The following is a 21,727-nucleotide window of genomic DNA, read 5'->3' on the forward strand; positions in this document are numbered from 1 at the left end:
TCTGTTATACATCAATACATCTTGTTGAACTTTATCAAGCATTAGTGCAAACTAAAAGAATAAAAAATATCGAAACAAAATTTGTTCAAGATGATTTTAACCATAGCCAAGTTAATATAATACATCTAGATGTTGTAGTTTCTCTTGTCCACCCTAAAAGAGGAATTAATCATGTGATTGATTATTAAAATATACAAGAATAAAATTTCTTAAATAATTTGTTGGTATATTTTAGTATAATTTTATCATGAAGATGTTTTTATATGTTCTCATTACATTAAATTGTATTTTTTTATTATGTGGTTTAATTGTAAATTATATATCTAATGTTATCTTATGTTGACTTGCAAATTTCTTACTATATATGTATATTATTTTATTAAAGGAAAATATAGATATTCATATAAATTGTACTACACAAATATTAAAATGATTGAAATTCACGCTAAAACAAACCTGAAGTTTACTAATGATTTTAATGTTTGGCATGACAAGATGAGCCATCTAATATCAATAATGATGTGAAAAATTATTGAAAATTTATGTGGTTATCTATTGAAAAGTTATAAGATTTTTCAATTTGATGAATTCTCATGTGTTGCTTGTTCACTAGGCAAATTAATCATAAGGCTCTCATTAGCTAAACTTAGGACTGAATCCCTTACATGTTTAAAATGTATTCAAGGTGATATATATGGATCTATACATCCACCATGTGGATCATTTAGATATTTTATTATTTTGATCGATGTATCAACTAGATGGTCACATGTGTGCTTATTATTAACTTGCAATTTGACATTTATAAGATTACTCGCTCAAATTATTCGTTTGTGAACACATTTTCTTGATTGCAATAAAGACTATTAGTCTTGACAATGCTAGTGAATTTACATCTCAAGCCATTAATGAATATTACATATTAATTGGAATAACTGTCGAACAATCAGTTGCTCATTTTCATACACAAAATGTCCAGCAAGATTATTTATTAAACACTTTCAACTAATTGTAAAGCCATTGCTTACGAAACCTAAACTCTACATCTCAACTTAAGGGCATGTCATTTTGCATGTAGCAACACTTCTATACATCATGCCAATGAGTTATCATAAATTCTACCTTATTAATTGGTTTATGGTTAGAAACCAAATATTTTCCATCTAAGAATTTTTCGATATGTGATATGGGTCCTAATTGCTCCACCACAACGACAAAAATGGGTACTCAAAGGAGGTTAGGAATATATGCTAAATATAAATCCCCATTTATAATTAAATATCTAAAACCATTAACAGAAGATTTATTTACGATAAGGTTTATCGATTGTCATTTTGATGAAACACATTTTTCAACTTTAGGGAGAGAAAATAAGTAGTCGGTATAAGAAATTTCTTTAAATGCATTATTATTATTATTTAGCTTTGATCTTTACACAAATCAATGTGAACTTGAAGTTTACATTATAATTTATTTGTAAAATATAGAAAATCAGTTGTTTGATGTATTTACTAACCTAATAAGAATAATTAGATCTTATATATCAACTGCAAATGCTCTTATTAGAACTGATCTCCTTGTACGATAAGGTATGCTATAAGCATGGGAAATCAGTAAGTTCCAAAGATAAAATTCTCAAAAAAAAAAAGAACAAATATACAAGATGGTCAAAAAAAGGAAAACGAAACCTTACAAGAGATCCCTAACAATATTGATAAAATTCTAGAAGAAATTCATGTATTTAAAATTATTAAAAATGAAGAGTTCTCAATAAATTATGTCATGACGAGAAAAGATGGAACTAGAATAAAATAAATATTGACGATATTTTTACATATAATGTAACTCTCAATATTATGAAAAAAAATAAAGATTTTGAACCTACATCTGTTGAAGAATGTAAATATAGAAATAATTAGTTAATATGGAAAGACACAATCAAGGCAGAACTGAATTCACTTGCAAAACATGAAATTTTTGGACCTGTATTCTATACAATAAATAGTGTAAAAACAGTGATATCTAAATGGATATTTGTGCGAAAATGAAATGAGATTATGAGATATGAAGCATAACTTTTGCACAAGGTTTTACCCAAAGACTTAGTATTGATTATGAAGAGACATATTCTCTTGTGGTGGATGCAATTATATTTCTATATTTAATTAGTCTCAAAATATATAAGAAAATTAAAATATATCTAATGAATGTAACTATATCCTATTTGCTCACTTGATATAGATGTTTATATAAAAATCTATAAAGAATTTAAGTTGCCTAAAGCATACAATTCTTCAAAAATATATTTAATCGAATTAAATAAATATTTATATGGATTAAAAGCAATTTGAACGTATGTGGTATCATTATCTTAATGAATATTTGTTGAATGAAGGCTATAAAATCATCCTATATACTCATGTGTTTTTATAAAAAAATTTAGATATAAATTTGTCATAATTGTTGTTTATGTTAATGAACTGAATATTATTGGAACTTCTAAAATGTTATCAAAGGTTGCAGATTACTTAAATAAAGAATTTGAGACGAAAGATCTAGGAAAAACAAAGTTTTGTTTGGATCTTCAAATTGAGCACTTGACAAATGAAATTTTGTTTCATCAATCAAATTATATAGTAAAAGTGTTAAAATGATTCTATATAAAGCACATTCATTGAATTCACCAATACACTGAATGTGAAAAAAGATCATTTCCTACCTCGTGAGGATGATGAAGAACTTCTTGATCTTGAAGTACCATATCTTAGTGCAATCAGAGTACTAATATATCTTGCTAGCACTATACAACTTGATATATCATTTGCTGTAAATTTATTAGTAAGATATAAGTTTTTTTCAACTTAAAAACATTGGAAAGGAATTAAATATATACTTCAATATCTTCGAGGAACAATGGGTAAGGGCTTATATTATTCGAATATATTCAAAATCAGATTTAATTGATTATGCGGATGCAATATATTTGTCTAATCCACATTAAGCTTGATCTTGGACATGTTACTTATTCACCTATGGGAGGGACAGCTACTTCATGGCGTTCTGTAAAACAAACTGATAATTCTATTTTATAGAATTAGTTTATTTCAATTTTGTTATTAAATATTAGCTAAGTCATCAATTTTTAATTATAATTTATTTATTTTTAGTTGTTTTATTATAATTAGTTTATTTTTAAGTGAGTTATTTTAATTTTATATTATTATTTTTAATTTGGTTGTTATTTATTAGTTTTTATATTTTTCGTAGGAATAAAAGAGATTGGGCTTAATTTTGAAAAGTAAGGTGTTGAAAGACCCAGAATCTATTTACATATGCTTTAGTGATTTGGCTATAACTCGAGCTACAAAACTCCAAATGATGTGATTCGTAGACCATTGGAAAGCTAGGAGACAGAGCTACAACTTTTATAAGATCACTTTACTCAGTTCTGCTTTGAAGATAGAGAAAATTGTGTCAGAAAATGGCTGAACATACTATGCCGAGAATGAAAATTTGTAAAGACTAACAATTGAGTTTTTGGGCCTCTCATCACACTTTTAAGCCCAAATTAAACCCTAGGTCAACTCAAGGAAGTATAGGTTAAGTTATTAGTATAAATAGGATAGTTTGAAGAACATTAGGAGAGATAACTTTTGGGAGATTCAAGAAGCAAGAGTTGAGGCTGAAACTTAGAGATCAAGATGGCAAATATTTGTTTTGTTTTCTTTCTTGGTTTTTATTTTTCTTGTTAATCTCAATGGTTGAATTTTATACAATGTTATTTGTTTTTACAATCATGAGTAGCTAATTTTCTTTTTCTAGGATTGCAATTGAACTTACATGTAATCTGAATTTTTAATCTCTTTCTTACTTATCTTCAATGGGAATTGAATTGTTTATTCCATTTGTTCTTAATACTTTTAATTGCTTGATCACCAATTAAATTGATTTAGGAATCTAAATAAACTCGGGAAAGGGAGTTTAATGTAGACTAAAATTGTGATAGCATATGATCATATTAATTGATTTGCGTATAGGATAGGGATATACCTATAGGCCATATGTAGCCAAATTAGAGCTTGAACTTAATGAGTCTGTGTTAATTTTAATTCACATAGGGATATAGTAGTTTGGTTAAAATAGATATTTTTATAAAATGAGTCGGGAGACCCTTATAAATAATTTAAAACTCTAGGTTAGCAATTCAACCTATTGAAATAAGTTAAGAAAAAGAGGTAAGATTTAGATGAAGTATGAGGGATATTGTAATCCTAAGCTTGTTTGATTTGATATTTTCTCAAGTTATTATTATTTTGATTTTTCTCGTTGGTTTAAATTTTAGTTAATTAGTTTTAGTTAATCAATTAATTTTGAGTGTTTGGATAAGATTAATTTGCTATAATTTTAGTACTTAGTAAAATTTTAGATCAATTCTCTATGAGATCGATACTCTGCTTGCTAATAAGTTGTCTATTCGATACGTAGACTTGCGTAGTAAGATTTTAACTGACACAAACTATAGTTGTTACTTCTTTTAATCGTGCAAAAATTTTAGCAATTCATGAGCGAAGCCGTCAATGTGTTTGGTTAAGATCTATAACTCAACATATTCGAAAAACATGTAGCTTGTCAACCAAAAAGAAAATTTTAACAATATTATATGAGGATAATACTGCTTACATAGCTCATTTAATGCAAATTAGTGTTTGACCCATCAACTAAAAGTTGTTACACATTAAATATTATTTTTATACAATTTACATGTTAAATGTTTTACTTTGATTAAATTATCAATAATTCTAATTCAAAGCAATTCTTGTTCACCACTTTTGTCTAGGAATAGTAGCTAGATGAGCATTGAACAAGATGTTACTAAAATTAAAGAAGGTAGTAGCACTTTTACATTTTTTGCATAACCTTTTGAACATTATATCCAGACTCGAAAGGGAAATACAACCAATTTTACATTTGTACTAAAAAATGAAGTTTTTACTAGATTGTTATCCTAGAATTTAAAAAATGCAAAAACTGAAATAATTGGTGGGTCCAACAGGAGTGTATGTGAATTGAGTCATGTCAAGCTTGAGTTGGGCTAGATTAAGAACTCGAGACTTGAGCTCGATCGAGCTACATTTGTTTGTGTTCAAGCTCGACTCGCAAAATGATCGAACTATTCAAGCTCGACTTGATTAGGCTCAATAATTATTAGTTGATGTGAAGAGTTTAAGTTTGAAATTAACACTTAAATAAATTTTAAAATATATAAATAAATATCAAATTTTATTTTTATAAAATATTAAAATATATTAAAATATTTAAAATTCAATAAAATTTGTGAACCATTCTAATTTGAGTATTGTAAAACTCAAATTTAGCTCGACTAATTACTCAAACAACTTGAGTTCACATTTGGTTGAATGATTTCAAGCATTTATAGTGTCGAACTCGAATACCTCATGAGTGACTCAACTCATTTATATTCCTAGCTAGGAAAGCAGAAAATGAGAATGGTGAGGAAGTAGACATAAGAACACCAAAAATAATATGTGATCTTGATAATGTGTTTTAGATGGATGGAAATGGTAATTCTAAAAGTACAAATCATTGTATTGTTTTTTTTTTATTTGGAGAAAAGAGATTCAAATTTTACTTTTTAAATAAAAAATTATGCATCAATCAACGAGTTAAATGCTCGCATGCACAAATCATTGTATAGTTAATATAATAGATTGAAAATTTTTAAAAATCACTGCAATATTATAACAGAAATTACTATACGATAAAAAAGAAGACTTGATCTTCGTTTGAATGAATGGGATACTTGCACTTATTCATATTCAATACAATTGAATCAAATACTCTAATCCATATTATTAAATAAATATTTTATAACATAATTAAAAAAGGAAATGGTGTTTAGGAGGTTTAAGAGATGAAGAAGGTTAGATTGGTCATTGAACAACAAAGAAAAATGTTGCCCTTTTTTTGGTCTCAAAGTGGCGGCCATAGTCGACCGACCAAACCGCCCTTCTATGATGTACGTTTGCAAAGCTGAGGGACGATTGTGTCTTTCTTTGGATGACAAAGACATTTGTGCTTTCCCTTTTTATTATCAACATATATAATCAAATAATTTTTTTGGATCCATAGATCGGCTCAAATGTTTCCTTAATTTATAGTATTTCCTAATTTTCACGTCTTCATCTTAGCCATTTATGCTTACATAAGATTTTTAAAAGATAAATAAATTAGAGGCTCCATCTTTAGTTGTCTATTCTCTTGGAACAATGTTACTTTTTTTGTTTTAAAATTCTAATACAATTTTACCATGTAACTGTTAAAAATTAAATATTTACGATTAAGAAAGAATTTTTTTTTTGATACTTTTTCTACAAAAATATATTTTCTTACAAATATACACTTTAATTTTCTTGTCCATTTATTGTAGAAAATAATATTCACCCCATATTATTTGAATTATGGTTGGCAACATTGTACCATAGCGGCAACTATAGTGTAGGCAATGGGTCATCTGAGTCAGCTTTGATTTATAAAATTGTCCTACTCCACTGGCTTTATGATGTTCCTCATTATTCACCCAGGGTGAGACCATAATCTAAACTTTTTTGAAAATTATTAATTCCAATACAAATGCAGTACTTAAATAATTGGTCTTATGAGAAGACTTTTTCCTTTTAATTTTGAAAAAATAAAAATAAAAAAGGGATCCTTTTAGTACCCAAAAAAGAAGAAAGAAATTTGTTGAAAACCAGGGAGTCAAGTCTAGACAGCTCCCATCCATATCCATTGAATCAGCTGGATTTTAGGCTAATTATTGTGGCATTTCAAATATTAAAAGCCAACTTGTTCACTTTACATCTTGTATGACCAGAAATATTGTTATTTATAGTATTTATTAAAACAAAGTTGTTAATAAACATTTTTGAAGAAAATTTGTGGTCTCTTTAAGAGGAATCTTATTCAAATCTCACATGTCTAGTTTACATGTTTTCACCATCTTCATGAATTAGGAATCTTATTTTTCATGGAAGATATCGATAGGAATTTCAACTGCTACAAAGTAGATTTAATTTAGGACATAAATCCTTCAAGTTAAAAAGTCATAAATACTCATAATAATCAACAATTTATTTACTATGTCTCTACCATTCATGAACCATACGTTTTGGATCGATGGATCTTGATCGAATTTAAGGTGATGGGTGGTCTATGATCTAAATTTTTAAGATCGACATTTTTAGTGTAGTTCGTGATCTTTAAGTGATCAACCATTCTATCAAATTAAAAGGACTAGATTATAGTACTGAGTTTTAAACTGATTTTATACATATTTTGAAATTATAAATTATCTTACTAACTTTTTTTTTATTTTTTATTATCGCAAGTTAATGAAATCATGCACTAAAATGTTTGAATTTTAAGATTTCAATTTCATATTATCATTGAATAAACTTGTTAGATGTTTGTATTTTATAATGCATATTGATATGCGAATTTATAGTAATCATGAATTTGATACACTATATGATTGTAATTTACATTTATGATATTAGATATTTTCTTAATTATATATATTTATTAATTCAAAATTATTATGCTTAATGCTTTGAGTGAGTGGAAAAAAATGTGAGTGAAGAAGAGGGTTAAATTGAGGCGACGTAAGGGTGTGCAAACGGTTAGTTCGGTTAGTTCAGTTTTGGATATCTAATAACCAAACAAATCGAATTTTTTTTAAAAATAATCGAAATCGGACCGAATTATATAACTAACAGAACTAATTTGGTTAGTTCGGTTCGATTTTCAAAAACCGAACTTAACAAATTTTTTATTTTTTTTGTTGGTATATATTCATTTATGCTGTATTTTTTAAAATAAATCAATATTACAAAAATATTAAAAATGACACTAAAAAATTATAATAAATAAAATAAATACTAATATAATTTATATGATATAAACAATAATAAATAATTTAAGTTTAGGATTTTTTTCATATAAAATCTCCATAATATCTTTATTTAGGTTCGATTAGATCGATTATAAATTTTTCTAACGAAAATAATTTTACTAACCAAACTAACCTAAAAATCAAATTAATTAAATTTAAAAAATTAAATTTATTTTAATTCAGTTCAATTATTCGATTCGATTTATATTTACTCATCCAAAAGCGACGTAAGCATTTAGGCAAATTATATTTGGAATTTGGGAGGCAAATGGTTTGACTCTTGACCAATTCAAGGCCGGCCCCGGCCCAACACCAACTGGCTGACCAGTAGGTTTGACCCTTGAAATTCCAAACTAGCTACTCCTAAAAATGGTCAACGAATGGGCTAATTCTTCAAATAGGACCATTCCAGGTCACCTCATAGTCAATATCCCCAAAACTTTTTTTCTTTATTTTTTAATTTTAATAAATTTGTTAATAAAGTAAAAGAAAAAAACAAAAAAAATATAATTGTAATTAATTAAATATAAACAAATAATTAAAATAATAACACAGCTTATAGTATAATTAATTTATATAAAAATAAAATCATGCATTTTGTTATTTTTTTAAAAAAATTATATATTTTATGTATAAGCTTTCAAAATATTATGTATTTTCATTCAAACATGCTTTTGTTTTCTTTTTCTGAAAACAAAAAGTAAATAAGAAAAGTGTTATTATTATTATTCAAATGAAAACTAAGTACTCATTTATTTCTATTAAAGATTATTTGATTGAATATGGTCAGCTATTATGAATTTGGGTGTAGTTATCAACTTCATGACGTGGGCGTGGAACCCATCAAGCAATGCAAGTCTAAGCAAACTTGTCGACAAGCTTGGCATGGCCCTGGAGTCCTCTCTCTATGTGTTTTCGTTTTGGCCATATCTCTCTATGTTTATTCATGGCTAATAAGTAGACATATTAATATTATGACCTAAAATCTAATATTCATGTAATAACCCATCTCCAATTTGGTTCAATATAGAAAAAAAAATTAGTAAAAAAAATTTAAAAATATTGTTATTTTCCATGACAAATTGCCATGTGGCAAAATTAATTTGAACAGGAACAATTGATTGTCTACGTGGTTAAAATTTTGCCATGTTGTTCTTTCTTTATTGCTTTTTTCACCATTCATTCCCTCTTTCTCAGTTGGTGGTGAAGATGAGGCAAGATTTGACATGAAGAGGTTAGTGCATGTCAATTCTTTGTCTATGCAGGCATTGGCATAATGGGTGTGGGAGTTTATTTTAATTTTATGTTGGATTATCTTTAAATGATATGTTAATTTACTGATTTGATTTGTCATTAATTTTTTTAATCATATACGTTGATGTAATTTCCATTTGTATATGTTTTTTTTTTAAATTAATTTCTATTTGTATATATAATGTTTGAATAAAATAACTCTTTGAGATTAGATAAAATATCTAATTTGATCAAGAATTATTTATTTCATACCGCATTTATATCAGGTCGAAATGACAAATTTGAATGTGAGAGTTGATTGGATTATCACAACTTTTCTACAGGATGATTTAGACCTCATAAACTACCAAATTTTATTTAAACATTTATGCTTTCGAATATCTCATTTTTTTAAAATTTAAAAAAAAATACATGAGGCATGCTTTGTACTTGAGACTATGACCCTAATTTAGACTTAATAATTTTGGATATGATACATTAGTATGACACGAGAAGATACAAAGTTAAACGAGTTTGGATTTAATTTTATCATATTTTGTATCTTAAATGTGTCAAACACTATTAACACATTTAAGACACGTTCAAACTTGTTTAATTAATTATATTTAACTTGCATAAGTGACTATGGTTAGCAACCTGTTTAAGTTTAGTAATAGAAGACTATTTTATTATGATAATGAATTTTATGAATGTTATTTATATTAAAATTTTATTTTATTTGATGATATTATTATCTTGTTATAATTGTTTATATAATTATCGAATTTAAATTTTAATAATAAAAAAAATTAAAATTGTAAATCATATAATTTAATTGTGTATTAATTGTTTAATCATGTTTTTAACTTTGTTCTGTCGTATAAAATTAAAAAATGTATTAATCATGTCACGTCTTATTAGATGATTATTCAACATATCTATATATATATAGTTTTTAAATATTAATACGATGAATTGATTATATTTTATCTACTTATATATAATTATTAATATTTTGTATTTAAAGTACAGGATTAAGATTCATGTTTCCAGATCTACCCTAAAGCCTTGCGTTTGAACAAAACCCGCGTATGGCATAAGTTGAGCCAGCCCAAATGCTATGTATCCTCTCGAGTCCAAAGGGAAAGGCAAATTAAAGAAACAAAACCTTATCTCCAGGCAGTGGTAACAAAGGGAAAGTACAGGGAGCACTGAGCAAAAGCAAAGAGAGAAATGGATGGAGTGACGCAAGTAGTTTTTCCAGTGCTGGGAATCGTTGCAGCAGCAGCTGTTACCTTTTATGCCGTTAGCTTTGCTGAGATGAGAGAGGTACCTTTCCTTTTTTGTTCTTTCTTCCTTAGCTGTTAGTTTCATCTGGCTTGATTCTTGTTTGGTATATACTGTTTTTAAGTGTCGCAAAACTTTAACTATTATCTGGTTTTTTTTTTTGTGAATGTGCAGAAATCGTTTAGAGAGTTAGAAGATTCAGAGAATGAAGATGGAGGATTTGATTCTTCTCGAAGCTCCAGGAAAAGGCGTGCAAGAAGAAAAGCAGAGAAAGATGCCAAAAGTTGACTCTATCGATCTCTATTTGCAATAACTTACGGAATAAAATGGCCTTTTTTGCATCAAAACAGATAACTGTACATAGCCTATATTATCCGCTGACAGCCGTAGTTTTATTTACTTCTACATTATCTGAAAAGAAGGCCAATCATTCAGCACACACACTAGATGAAATGCTTGGCTCTAGTGTAACCCCTGACAAATTTTGTCTTATTATCTCTACAATCTAGTAAGGCTCATCTGTGGGCATGCAGTTAATGTTCATGCAAATCTGTTGGCCACAGCCATGAATGACCAAATTGCTGATTTTGTTAATGATTAGTTCCCACGAAACGTGATCTTCTCTTTATAAACTAGCAAGGAAAGAAGAAAGGAGAAGGAGGAATACTCCGACTGACCCGTAACCACATTACCATGTTAAGTATACGGTGGCATTATTCATCATCTTGCTCTACAATCGCACGTATGTTGCTAGAATTTTCATCACTATATTTGCTAAAGTCGTGGTTCCAACTAAAACTTACGGACATTTATTTCCCTGTAGTTTTAGTCAAACATAGGTAAGTGCACACGTGGCAATATCTGTTTGGACCCGAAGATGCGCCTTAATCAACTCCAGCTCAAACCCGATCCAAATTGATTGAAAAACAAAAAATTCCCTACTTTAAGCAATCTAAACCTCATGTCACTTTATCTAAATTGACTCAACTCGAAGCAATATAGATATGGATTTATACCGATTTGAAACCTGTAAAATCCTAAATTTGTTATCTAAAAGACTAAAACTGTCATTGATTTTTTTTAAAAAAAAAAAAGAGTAAATTTTTTCTTAACCAAAAATTTTATTCATAATTATTATATAATTATATTACAAATATATTTTCAACCACTTCAATATTGAATATTTATATTTGAAACGTCATCAATGTTATGCAAATTGTTTGTTCAATTAAATTTATTATGTTATTCATTAAGTCAAAGACATCGTTAATGTTAAAATACGAAAATGGTCAAACATTAAAATTAGAAAAAAAAGTTATATCAATTGATTTTTAATATAATTATTTATTTATAATTTTTTAAATATTAATGATAGGTGGGCAGAAAGCAAGATTCAAAGTAAAATAGAGGATAGCGTACAAGGGTATAACAGAAAAAGAAAAGCTGCTGACCAGATATCTCACACAAGTAGCAGTCACAACTGTTTAATAGCTTTTGCTTTAGATGAAGCCTACACATTTTTCACCATCATCAAACAAAAACTCTTCACTGTTTCTTCTGCTGGGACTTGAGTTCCTTCACCCTCTCTTCAGTTGCCTTCAATGCTTTCCCATATTTGCTTATTAACTGTACAAAGTCAACATTTTCAGGCTTCTATTGTAACAACAGCTAGAAGAGGAACAAAGGACAGGAAACAAGTGCATGCAAGTCCAGAAATGGGTATACCAAGTCAAAATAACCATCCCCTTCATGGGGTTACCAACATTAAAATGGGAGAAGGAAAGTACAGAAATATCATTAATTTGAATATCAAAATTAAGGGAGGAGCGAAAAGAAGAGAAATTATATTATCCCTTACAAACTATGTTCCTTTCTCTCCTACCCGAACTTCAAATCCTTCCAACAGTGGAAGATTTGAGAGAGAAACATGACTACCTAAAGCAAATTTTTCCAAATATATGCCTTAAATTCATGACTACAAGGATAAAAAGTTCTATTTATATATATAGAATAACCTCATTTCTTGTCATACCACTTCTCATTTCCAAAAACTACCAAGAAATTCATTTTCACGTTAAATTGATTTTTGTAGCTTCTTTCCCATCATTTCTCTCGTCTCCTACAAATCCATATGTGTTGTCAATCCTATGACATAGTATTGGACCGCCACAGCAGGAAGTTAGTTTTTATTCATTAATTTCTAAACAAGTCAAAACCTTCCAATTGTCATGCGATGCTAAACTCATGTTCACATGAAGTAAATTCCACTCAAACACCCCCTAAAAATAACTGCTGGGAAATCACGACAAGGAAATTGCAAAAATATACTCATAGAATTTCTAGACAATTCAGCAGATACAAGTAAGATTGTCAAACTTACTTCATCAACCTCTTCAGGAGTAATTATAAAGGATGGAGACATCATTATGTTGTCACCTGCAACACGTACTAGCATTCCTTGCTTCTCACATTGTGCTCCAAAATATGCACCAATTCCTGTTGTGGAAATCATCAATAATTTGTCAACAGGGAACACCAAGATAAGAAACCATAAAGATACACCCCCAATTGCCTCTATATTAATTTGGCAACTCAAATCCCTAAGCATGCAGATAAGACAAATAAGTAGCTTTATCACATAATAGAGTAAACAATAAGAGAAAGCAGAACTTGCCCCATTCAGGAGGGAATGGATCGTTAGGTGACTTGTTGTCCGTAAACTCTGTACCAAGAATTAAGCCAGTACCTCGGATCTGCAGAATAAAAGAGGATTACAATTTAATATCTCATGGTTACTAAACATTCTACTATATATACTGGATACTTCAATGGCAGAATGTACCTCTCCAACAATAGGACTATCAGAAAAGGATTTGAGACCATCTTGAAACCTTGGAGAAATACGCTTCACTTTCTCAACAATATTTCTCTCCCTGCAAGGATGTGAAGTAGACTTCAGGCAGTATTATATGCAACATGAGAACAAGGGTCAGAACATGTCTTAACATTTTTTGCAGGTTATGAATGTACTGCTGAAAGATGAGCGATGAAACAAATTTATCTAGAATGACTTCTTAATCAGTACACAACCCGAAGAAATAATCCTTGCGACCTTTTCGTTATGGTTTTCTTTGGTTATTATTAGGGTTATGTGCCTTCAAGATAACATGAACAATTCACCCATCTTTATTGTTCTTAGGGAGAACCAAGTGCCTTCTAAGATAACTTGAGGATTCAACGCAAAACTTACTCTAAGATACTTGATACAAAATTTAACTACTCCACAAAATAACAAATGTAAAGAATTTAATGCTTGCAATCCAAACATTTTGAAATTATTTTATATTTTATATTTAGAGACAGTAAGGAACACACTTGTAGAGCTTCAGTGCTTCAATTGCGACAGCACAGGATACAGGGTGCCCAGAGTAGGTGAATCCATGAGAGAAAGAACCTGAAATGAGTGAAATTAGACAAGGCACTAAAAAAAAATGAATATAAATACATGCTTTTTAATGAGTATTATTAACATACCAAGTTTGTTGCTTTGAGAATAAATGACTGCTGAAACTTCAGGGCTCACCATGACTGCACCAATGGGCATATATGCTGAAGAAAGGGCCTGTGTAACAAATACCAGCATATGCAGAAAGATGAGAATTATCTCAGGGCCCAAGCCTATGTTACACCTGAATATTTTGTTACAACTTCACCTTTGCTAATGAAACAAGATCTGGTTTAATATTGTACTTGTCACATCCAAACATTGTCCCAAGCCTTCCAAAAGCACAAATAACCTAAAGCAAGCACAAAAAGCAAGCTTAAGAACCAACAATTAAAAGGTTTCTAAAAACACGTTGGTAATATGGGCAAAGAAATAGTCAAATACCTCATCTGCAATAAAAAGTATGTCGTATTTTTTTACAACAGCTTGTATCTGCATGATATTTGAAATGCTACATTAGTAAAAACTGCAGAGAAATTTTATAAGACATTGCATGCTAAAATAATACAGAGCTAAAATAAACATGTATTACATTGCTCAAATGCAACATCACCATAACTTTGCCTATTTTCCACATTGAAGCATCATAATCAAGAAGCTAACTGACTTTAGAGCATATAACAACTTCAACACCATTTCAAAAATGCTCAGTGAAGCAGGGTTTTGTTATTGTTCCAGAGAAAGGGCTATAGACACCTTGAACTACCATAAAAGAACTTTGAGTTTTGCTTCCTAAGGGTAGGTCTAGACAATTTCTATGCCATGAAGGGTATTTTGTAATTAAAGTTGAACTGCAGCAAACAAAATTACATTTAAAAGCTACGACAAGTCCAATCAATTTGACCTGTTCTATTGTAGAATCTTAGACCTGAAACTAGTAGAATTTCACTTGGAACAGGTTGGTCCAGGGAGGACAAACATGGGTGGAAGGTTGCAGGTCAGAATCCTATCAGACATGATGACAGAAACCATGGTAGAGAAAATGAAAATTTGCAGTAAATTATGAATGCACTTGGATGCCTCAAACAAAGTTGTGCCAGCATACAATTTCCGATGTATTCTAGTAAATCAGGAAAAACATGTTTAATTGCTCATGAGATCAGAAAGCAAACATAATAGTTATTCCAAGTGTATAATGATGATTGGCTATTAAAACTCACCTTTTCAAAATAAGTAGCAGGAGGAGGTATAACACCTCCTGCCCCCATCACTGGCTCAGCAATAAATGCAGCAATCTGAGATGAACAAACCTTCTAGGTCAGCGACACAAACAACCCCTTCTAGTTGCAAAAGCATTCCATTTCAAGTCAAAAAAATGTTAGATAGCATTACCGTCTCTGGGCCCTCTTTCAGAATAAGATTCTCTAAATTATTGGCTAATCTGGTTGAGAACTCCTCCTCCGTCTCACCTAAGAGATGAATAAAAGATGGCTATCACTTAAAACGTTTAAAAGAATATCTCAGAAAAGATTGGTAAAAATGAAAACCTGGTAGATGATAGCGCCAATAATGAGGGCAGTCAGTGTGCAACACAAATGGTGCTGGCAGGTCAAACTTTTGATGTAGAGCAGGAAGTCTGTAACGGTGATCTAATTTTTAAGAACTCAAGGATTTCAAACACTAAGTAGCAACATTTTTACCAATAAAGCAACTTTTACCCAGAAAGACTAGCCGATATCAAAGTTGAACCGTGGTATCTGGCAAATTTAACAAAAGAGAAAGGATGATCAAAACATAACACAAAGACAAGTACTAAAAACAGTATTGATTGAGTAGTTGTAATTTACGATTTTGCCCGAGCAATAAATTTCTTCTTATTTGGTCTTCCAAGTGCATTATTATAATACCAAACGAGCTTCACCTACACAACAATTGAAGAAAATCAAACATCAGCAAGCACCACTTCACCACTTTTTCAGTTTATATCGATCACCAAATTATACTCATTACTGATATGAATGCCTGCTTGTAAAAATACCTGAGTATCATTTGCTTCAGATCCACTGTTTGTAAAGAAGACTTTTGCCATTTTCCTTGCAGTAAAAGTTCCAAGAAGTTCCTTTGCAAGATCCTGTAGATCAATATTTTCAGAAGATACCCCTTGTTTATTTTGTAATAACAAACACAGAAGCAATGGCTATTCTAGAAAGGTAGAAGCCGAACAATAAAATGTATTATGCAGAACTTAACATAACTTAATGAGTGAGTGATTCAAAAAAAAAAAAAATTGCATTGGGTGGATGAAATCATGGGAATTAAGAACATCAAGAATACCAGTGATGGTTTTGTGGTACGATTCCAAAAGGAATGATAAAATGGCAATTTATTCAATTGATCAGTTGCTGCAGCCACAAGTCGAGGTTCATTTCCCCCTGCAAAAATTTAGCATTTGCATAAGGAACTGAATGAAATTCTTCTGCTCACAAATACAGCAATAGGTTCATTTCCTTCTGAATCTAAAAAAAACACATAACGTACACATGAAGGTGGACTGGACGTGTAGAATAGGCATAGAACTGATTTAACAGTCATACTCCTGGAATGCAAATACAACTGAGAAGTTGCAAGGTCTAACTCTACTACTGGTACATTTGCACTGTTTGTGCATGAACAACAAATAAAGAATGCCTAATCAGGATACGTCACCTTCTAAATAGCACAAGTAAACTCAAATGCAGACATACATTATGTGGGATGCAAACAACATGATATGTGTATATCCACATATGGTCTTTATTAATTAAAGTATAGACCCAACTGCAACAGCATTAGGGAGAAAAAATTTTGATAGCAATAATTTAATAAACCAAAAAAGTGAGATGCTAATAAAGCTATTACTAGCGCTCTATTTGAAGCTACTCCCACCCATTAAAGTGGGCTTAGATTTCATTAATAAATAAATTTTTTTTAAATGTATGAATATCATTGATTCACAGCAAGGATACAAATGTTAGATAAAGTTTCATGAACGAGACCTACAAAAGACTCACATTAACATACAATCCTGCATCTATGATCTCAAAAACTCTATACACAAAAACCACCCAACTGGGAGCCAAACAAATAACAATCACCAGAAAAGAAACTCTCAGCCTGTAACCCAGCTATAAACAGCACCAAAACCGTCACAAGAGACAATAAATATACCAATACATCTATACAATCAATAAACATTCCAGCACAGCAAACGATATTCACAATAAACCTTCACCAACCACTCAAAAGCAATAACCATGATTAAAAAAGGAGATGGCAGAGACATCAACCACAATGGGAGCAGCCAACATCCACAAGTCGAAGCATTCCAATGCAATGACCAGCAGCGCAAACAGAAGAAATCAGAGAGTAACTCAATTACCAAGATTCTGAACTCGATTAGTCAATCAAAATTTACAAATATTATAAGTCGAGATGAGCTAAAAGCAGTGATAGAGAATACTCAATGAGTGGGAGAGGGATAGAGCTGAGAGATTATCAATACCTAATGCTGTACACCATAGACCAGCCAGAGTATCCAGATACTTTCTCCCATTGACATCATAAACATAGCTACCCTGCCCATTGATCAAAATTGAATAAGTTATATGACAGAGGGAACAAGAGGAGCCTTAGAAAAAGAAGAATGAACATCTCTTGAGTTGAGTTCATTCACCTAAACAATTTTAGATAAGTAAAACAATAAAACCTTACATACCTCAGACTTTTCAATAACCAGAGGATGCAAGTCAGTGGTCTGCCACCCAGCTGTGAATGGGGCCAGCATATCATGCCCCTTAAACCTGAGGAAGGAGATAGATTAATACAAACCTACATATGTATCAATATAGCAAGCATTTCTTTTCTATATTCACAAACTAAGGTATCCACAATCTGACACAACAGCACAAACAAGGGACAAACATATATGGACTGAGACAAACATGGACAAAGGTTTAAATACTGACACCTAAAATGCACATACCCATTACCATCCTTCAAATCTGAATCTTCCTTCTGCAAAGATGGCTCTGTACTATATAATCTGGCCAGTAATGGACCCTTAGGTGATTGGTCCATGAAACTTCTGTATGCAGCAGCATTTTTTATATATGAACCAAGCTGTAAATAGGAAGGGAGAAAGCATATGATGGCTGAAAAATCAATAATAGCCTACAATACAAAAAACAAAAGGAAAAAGAAAAATCTAGTAGATATTGTTCCACTAAGTTTTGTATATGTTTATATTTTACATGACCAAAAGTAGACCTAAACCTCATTCTGTTACCGTTCCTGATTCTTTCAATAATGGTAGCCACACCTTACATCTAAATTTGATATCCCAATTTCAAATTCCAGTCTCCCCAAAGTTTAATAATGAATTTTTATCTTTTCCTAGTATAGATATCAGTAACCAAATGACAAATTTCAAAAACATCCAAATGATGGTAGCCACACCTTACATCTAAATTTGATATCCCAATTTCAAATTCCCGTCTCCCCAAAGTTTAATAATGAATTTTTATCTTTTCCCAGTATAGATATCAGTAACCAAATGAAAAATTTCAAAAACATCCAACTCATCAGAAATCCTATTACAAATTGTTTTCTATTCTTTGCTGAATTTTTGCATATGTGAGCATTCAGGGGAAGGGGAGGGGATTCACATTTTTACCAGGGAAACAATTTCCTTGTCAACAAATAGACACATAATAAGTTGGTAAATAACAAAATAGATTCTCAATGTATATATTCTATAATTGGTAATAGAATAAATTTATAGCAACTAGGGAGAGCAGAAAGGTAAAAATCTCAGTTTTTTTTTTTTTTTTGAACTATACTCATAAATTCATCCAATTTTCACTAAAATAGATTATTTTACAGTATAACTTCAAGGTTCAGTTATCCCTAATTTGGTTGCCAAGGAAATGCAAGATCTAAAGGAGAAATATGTCCTTCAGGCTTACATTCTTCATGGATACTGCTAAAACTAAAAAAAATCAATTTCAATGAGCAAAATATGTTAATTACAATTAATAAAGTGATTTATTAGTTTAATCTAGAAATACTAAAAAATGGAAAAATGCAATTTATACTTTGGTTTCCATCTTTCACTCACTAAAGCCCCAACACTGCAACATACTGAAGAAAATGAATGCAACGAAAGAATGTATTGATTAAACAAAGTCAGCATTCCAATGAATTCACAAGGACGAGACATGACGGTAATAACTGATCCAAAATCAAGGAACCAGAGTATGGAATGACTATGTTAACCAGAATAACACTGATGTACGTCAGTATTTTCTCAGAAGGCAAACAGAACCTAAAATTACAGGTGGAGTAAAAATCTTGGAAAAAAGAGATAGTGGGTTCAGTAGAGCAGCACACTACTCAACAAATAGGATTCTCTTTCTTGATTTCTTTATTATATCTGATCATATTCCCTTTAGCATTTTTGACTAACTGATGCTAAAAGCGAACAAACAAAACTGATCATAAAAGTGGATCCAAAAGAAAAAGGTTGTAATTTTTAATTCTAAAGAATTCAAAAGATGCTATCAATAAACACCACATTTGACTCATTGGTTGATGCATTATCCCTACCTAAAGAATAGGGTTCAAATTCCCCGCCCCCAATTATTAAAAAAAAAAAAATCAACTGATTCATAAAGGCGGAAACATTGAAAATTCTAAAGCTCCAAGAAAGCAGACAAACCATGACAGCGACATAAAATAAGACAGAAAAAAAGTAATCAAAACTTGTTCTTCTATCAATATTTCTCAGCAACAAAACCAAAGACTTTACATCTGGGAATCTAAAAAGAATGAAAAATTGGTTGAATCAGAAGAAGAGAAAAATGGGTTCCCTGATCATGATCCAAACATGTAAGAAAAAAACATCAAGACTGGTTTTTTAAGCAAAAAGGCTGATCAAACAGTAGACCACAATATAAAAGAGACAATTTTAAAGAAAGAGTGAAGTAAGGGTATTGAAGAATTTGGAACCTGGAGTTTGAGAGTTGATCGAAGGAAACTGTTGGGCACCATTTTTTCTTTTATCTAAGAAAAGAACATGCAAAGAAGAAAAGTACAAAGGAGACAGTGTTGTAAGAAGAAGACAATGAAAGCCTCCGATAGCCTCATTCGCTATTTATTTATGGTTGATTTGATTTTACATGGAGTAGCCTCCTGTGTAAACAACTAGGCCAACCTGTCAAATTAAGATAAGATTCCTACTGTTTTCTCTCCTTAATTATCTACCCAATTATTTATTTTTTAGATAATTCTTTGCCAAAAAGCACTTTTTTTCTATTTGGAAAAGAAAATTTAAACTCAATTCTTGGCCATCAATGATTTTTGTTAATAGAATCTCCTTATTGCGGTAAATCACAAAGACAATTAAACCTTCTTTGGAAATTGTAACTGTTCCCATTCTAGTAAGGAAGACAATAAATTCTATTAAATATTAATTGACTCACTGTTGGACGTAAGAATATTTTCTAATTAGAGATTCGAATTCAAACTCCAAATCTCTAGTATCACGTTTTGAATTCTATTAACATAATATTTAAATCTTGAAAGATTTTTCCTTTTATTAACATATGAATGAAATTAAAATGATCATGTCTTAATAATGTTAATAATAAAATTACTATATTAATAATAGAAAACAATAAATTAAAACTAGTAAAATGTGGCACTTATTCAGATCTTATCCATAAGAGAGAGTTTTCAAATTGGAATTGTTTTGTTATAGAAATTTAATCAAGAAATAGAAAGAAGAGAAGCAAAAGGCGAAAGTTTTGGAGCCGCCACAATTTTGTCTCCCGTGAGTGGCAAAGTCCACCATTGACGTGTTTCTCATCGTCACTACGGTATTCCTTGCAAAATGTAAACATAAAAATCTTTTCTATTTATTTCCTAAATCCAAAAACAGATCGAAAGCAGTATTAAAATGTGGATGGATGCAACAAGGAAAGACGGCAGAAAACGAAGTCGTACCAGACCAGCAGGCAAAGAAAATCTGGAGCCACAGGATGCAGAAGCAACGTGATGATTTAACAAGCAAAAAAAGTGGTAAATGCAATGTAAAATGGTGTCGCAATCATACAGAGTGAGTGGTTAGTGACTAGAGACTGACTGCCCACTGCCCCCAATAAATGAGAGACGTTGACATCATGTGCAAAGCCTAAGTCCATTTCCACCTTTGGTTGGATACCATCGTACCTTTTGGCTGGACCCCATCAAAATATCTTGTGTCCTCTGAGCTGAAGCTGATCAAGGCAATGGAATCTATGTCCACAAATTTTATTAGTAAATATGCAGAATAATGTAACATTTCTTTGAATCATCAACTCCATATAAAAGTTCTGGTGATTGCTTCTGGAAAAACTGTAAGACATCTAGTGAAAGAATTGTGATTCATATGTATGATGCCATAAGGATACTACCATGTTATTCAAATTCAAAAACTTTTTAATTTTAAATTATTCACCTATTTTCTACTTTTATTTTATTGTTTTTGTTATTTTACTTTATCTTACTTTTTATTTGAAATAAATAAAATCCTTTTAGTATTGAAATACAAATTCTTTCAAAGTTAACACTTATAACATTGTTGAGATTTCATTGTTGGAGAATTTTTTTTTTGTTTAAAATTAAATAAGTATGACATAAACATATGAAAGTAGTGACTCTATTCCTGATTTACCAATATTTTATATTATTATTGTTTCACGTTTATAATAATTAGT

General features: G+C 30.4%; 2 protein-coding genes across 3 annotated transcripts; one reads left to right on the plus strand and one right to left on the minus strand.

Moving 5' to 3' along the window:
• The first annotated feature begins 10,260 nt into the window (after positions 1-10,260).
• On the plus strand, positions 10,261-11,083 carry LOC18612260 (uncharacterized). The gene is made up of 2 exons (XM_007048966.3): positions 10,261-10,531; positions 10,664-11,083. Exons 1-2 carry the CDS (start codon positions 10,436-10,438, stop codon positions 10,775-10,777), a joined length of 210 nt encoding a protein of 69 aa, XP_007049028.2. The 5' UTR covers positions 10,261-10,435; the 3' UTR covers positions 10,778-11,083.
• Positions 11,084-11,915: 832 nt separating this feature from the next.
• POP2 (Pyridoxal phosphate (PLP)-dependent transferases superfamily protein) lies at positions 11,916-20,138 on the minus strand. 2 transcript variants are annotated; one of them, XM_018125004.2, is made up of 19 exons: positions 19,980-20,138; positions 17,956-18,092; positions 17,689-17,773; positions 17,476-17,548; positions 16,269-16,366; positions 15,973-16,065; positions 15,782-15,855; positions 15,653-15,691; positions 15,482-15,570; positions 15,327-15,403; positions 15,155-15,229; positions 14,379-14,426; positions 14,203-14,286; positions 14,024-14,111; positions 13,865-13,943; positions 13,332-13,422; positions 13,164-13,242; positions 12,870-12,985; positions 11,916-12,115 (listed from the first exon to the last, which is right to left on the minus strand). In XM_018125004.2, exons 1-19 carry the CDS (start codon positions 20,019-20,021, stop codon positions 12,035-12,037), a joined length of 1,548 nt encoding a protein of 515 aa, XP_017980493.2. In that variant the 5' UTR covers positions 20,022-20,138; the 3' UTR covers positions 11,916-12,034. The 2 variants fall into 2 exon arrangements, with proteins under 2 accessions (XP_017980493.2, XP_017980506.2); XM_018125017.2 differs by lacking the exons at positions 17,476-17,548; positions 17,689-17,773; positions 17,956-18,092; positions 19,980-20,138 and adding an exon at positions 16,473-16,571.
• Positions 20,139-21,727: the final 1,589 nt, after the last annotated feature.

Source organism: Theobroma cacao, chromosome 1 (assembly GCF_053813885.1).
Source record: "Theobroma cacao isolate CCN51 chromosome 1, ASM5381388v1, whole genome shotgun sequence".
Taxonomy (NCBI): Eukaryota; Viridiplantae; Streptophyta; class Magnoliopsida; order Malvales; family Malvaceae; genus Theobroma; species Theobroma cacao.

Excerpts from the sequence above, each read along its gene's own strand:
- POP2 (XM_018125004.2), bottom strand. The coding sequence starts at position 20,021 with ATGGTGCCCAACAGTTTCCTTCGATCAACTCTCAAACTCCAG. Across the intron at positions 16,367-17,475 it reads TCTATGGTGTACAGCATTAG|GGGGAAATGAACCTCGACTT; the intron begins GTATTGATAATC and ends AAATTTTTGCAG. Across the intron at positions 15,571-15,652 it reads ATATCGGCTAGTCTTTCTGG|ACTTCCTGCTCTACATCAAA; the intron begins GTAAAAGTTGCT and ends TCACCGTTACAG.
- LOC18612260 (XM_007048966.3), top strand. The coding sequence starts at position 10,436 with ATGGATGGAGTGACGCAAGTAGTTTTTCCAGTGCTGGGAATCGTTGCA. Across the intron at positions 10,532-10,663 it reads GCTTTGCTGAGATGAGAGAG|AAATCGTTTAGAGAGTTAGA; the intron begins GTACCTTTCCTT and ends GTGAATGTGCAG.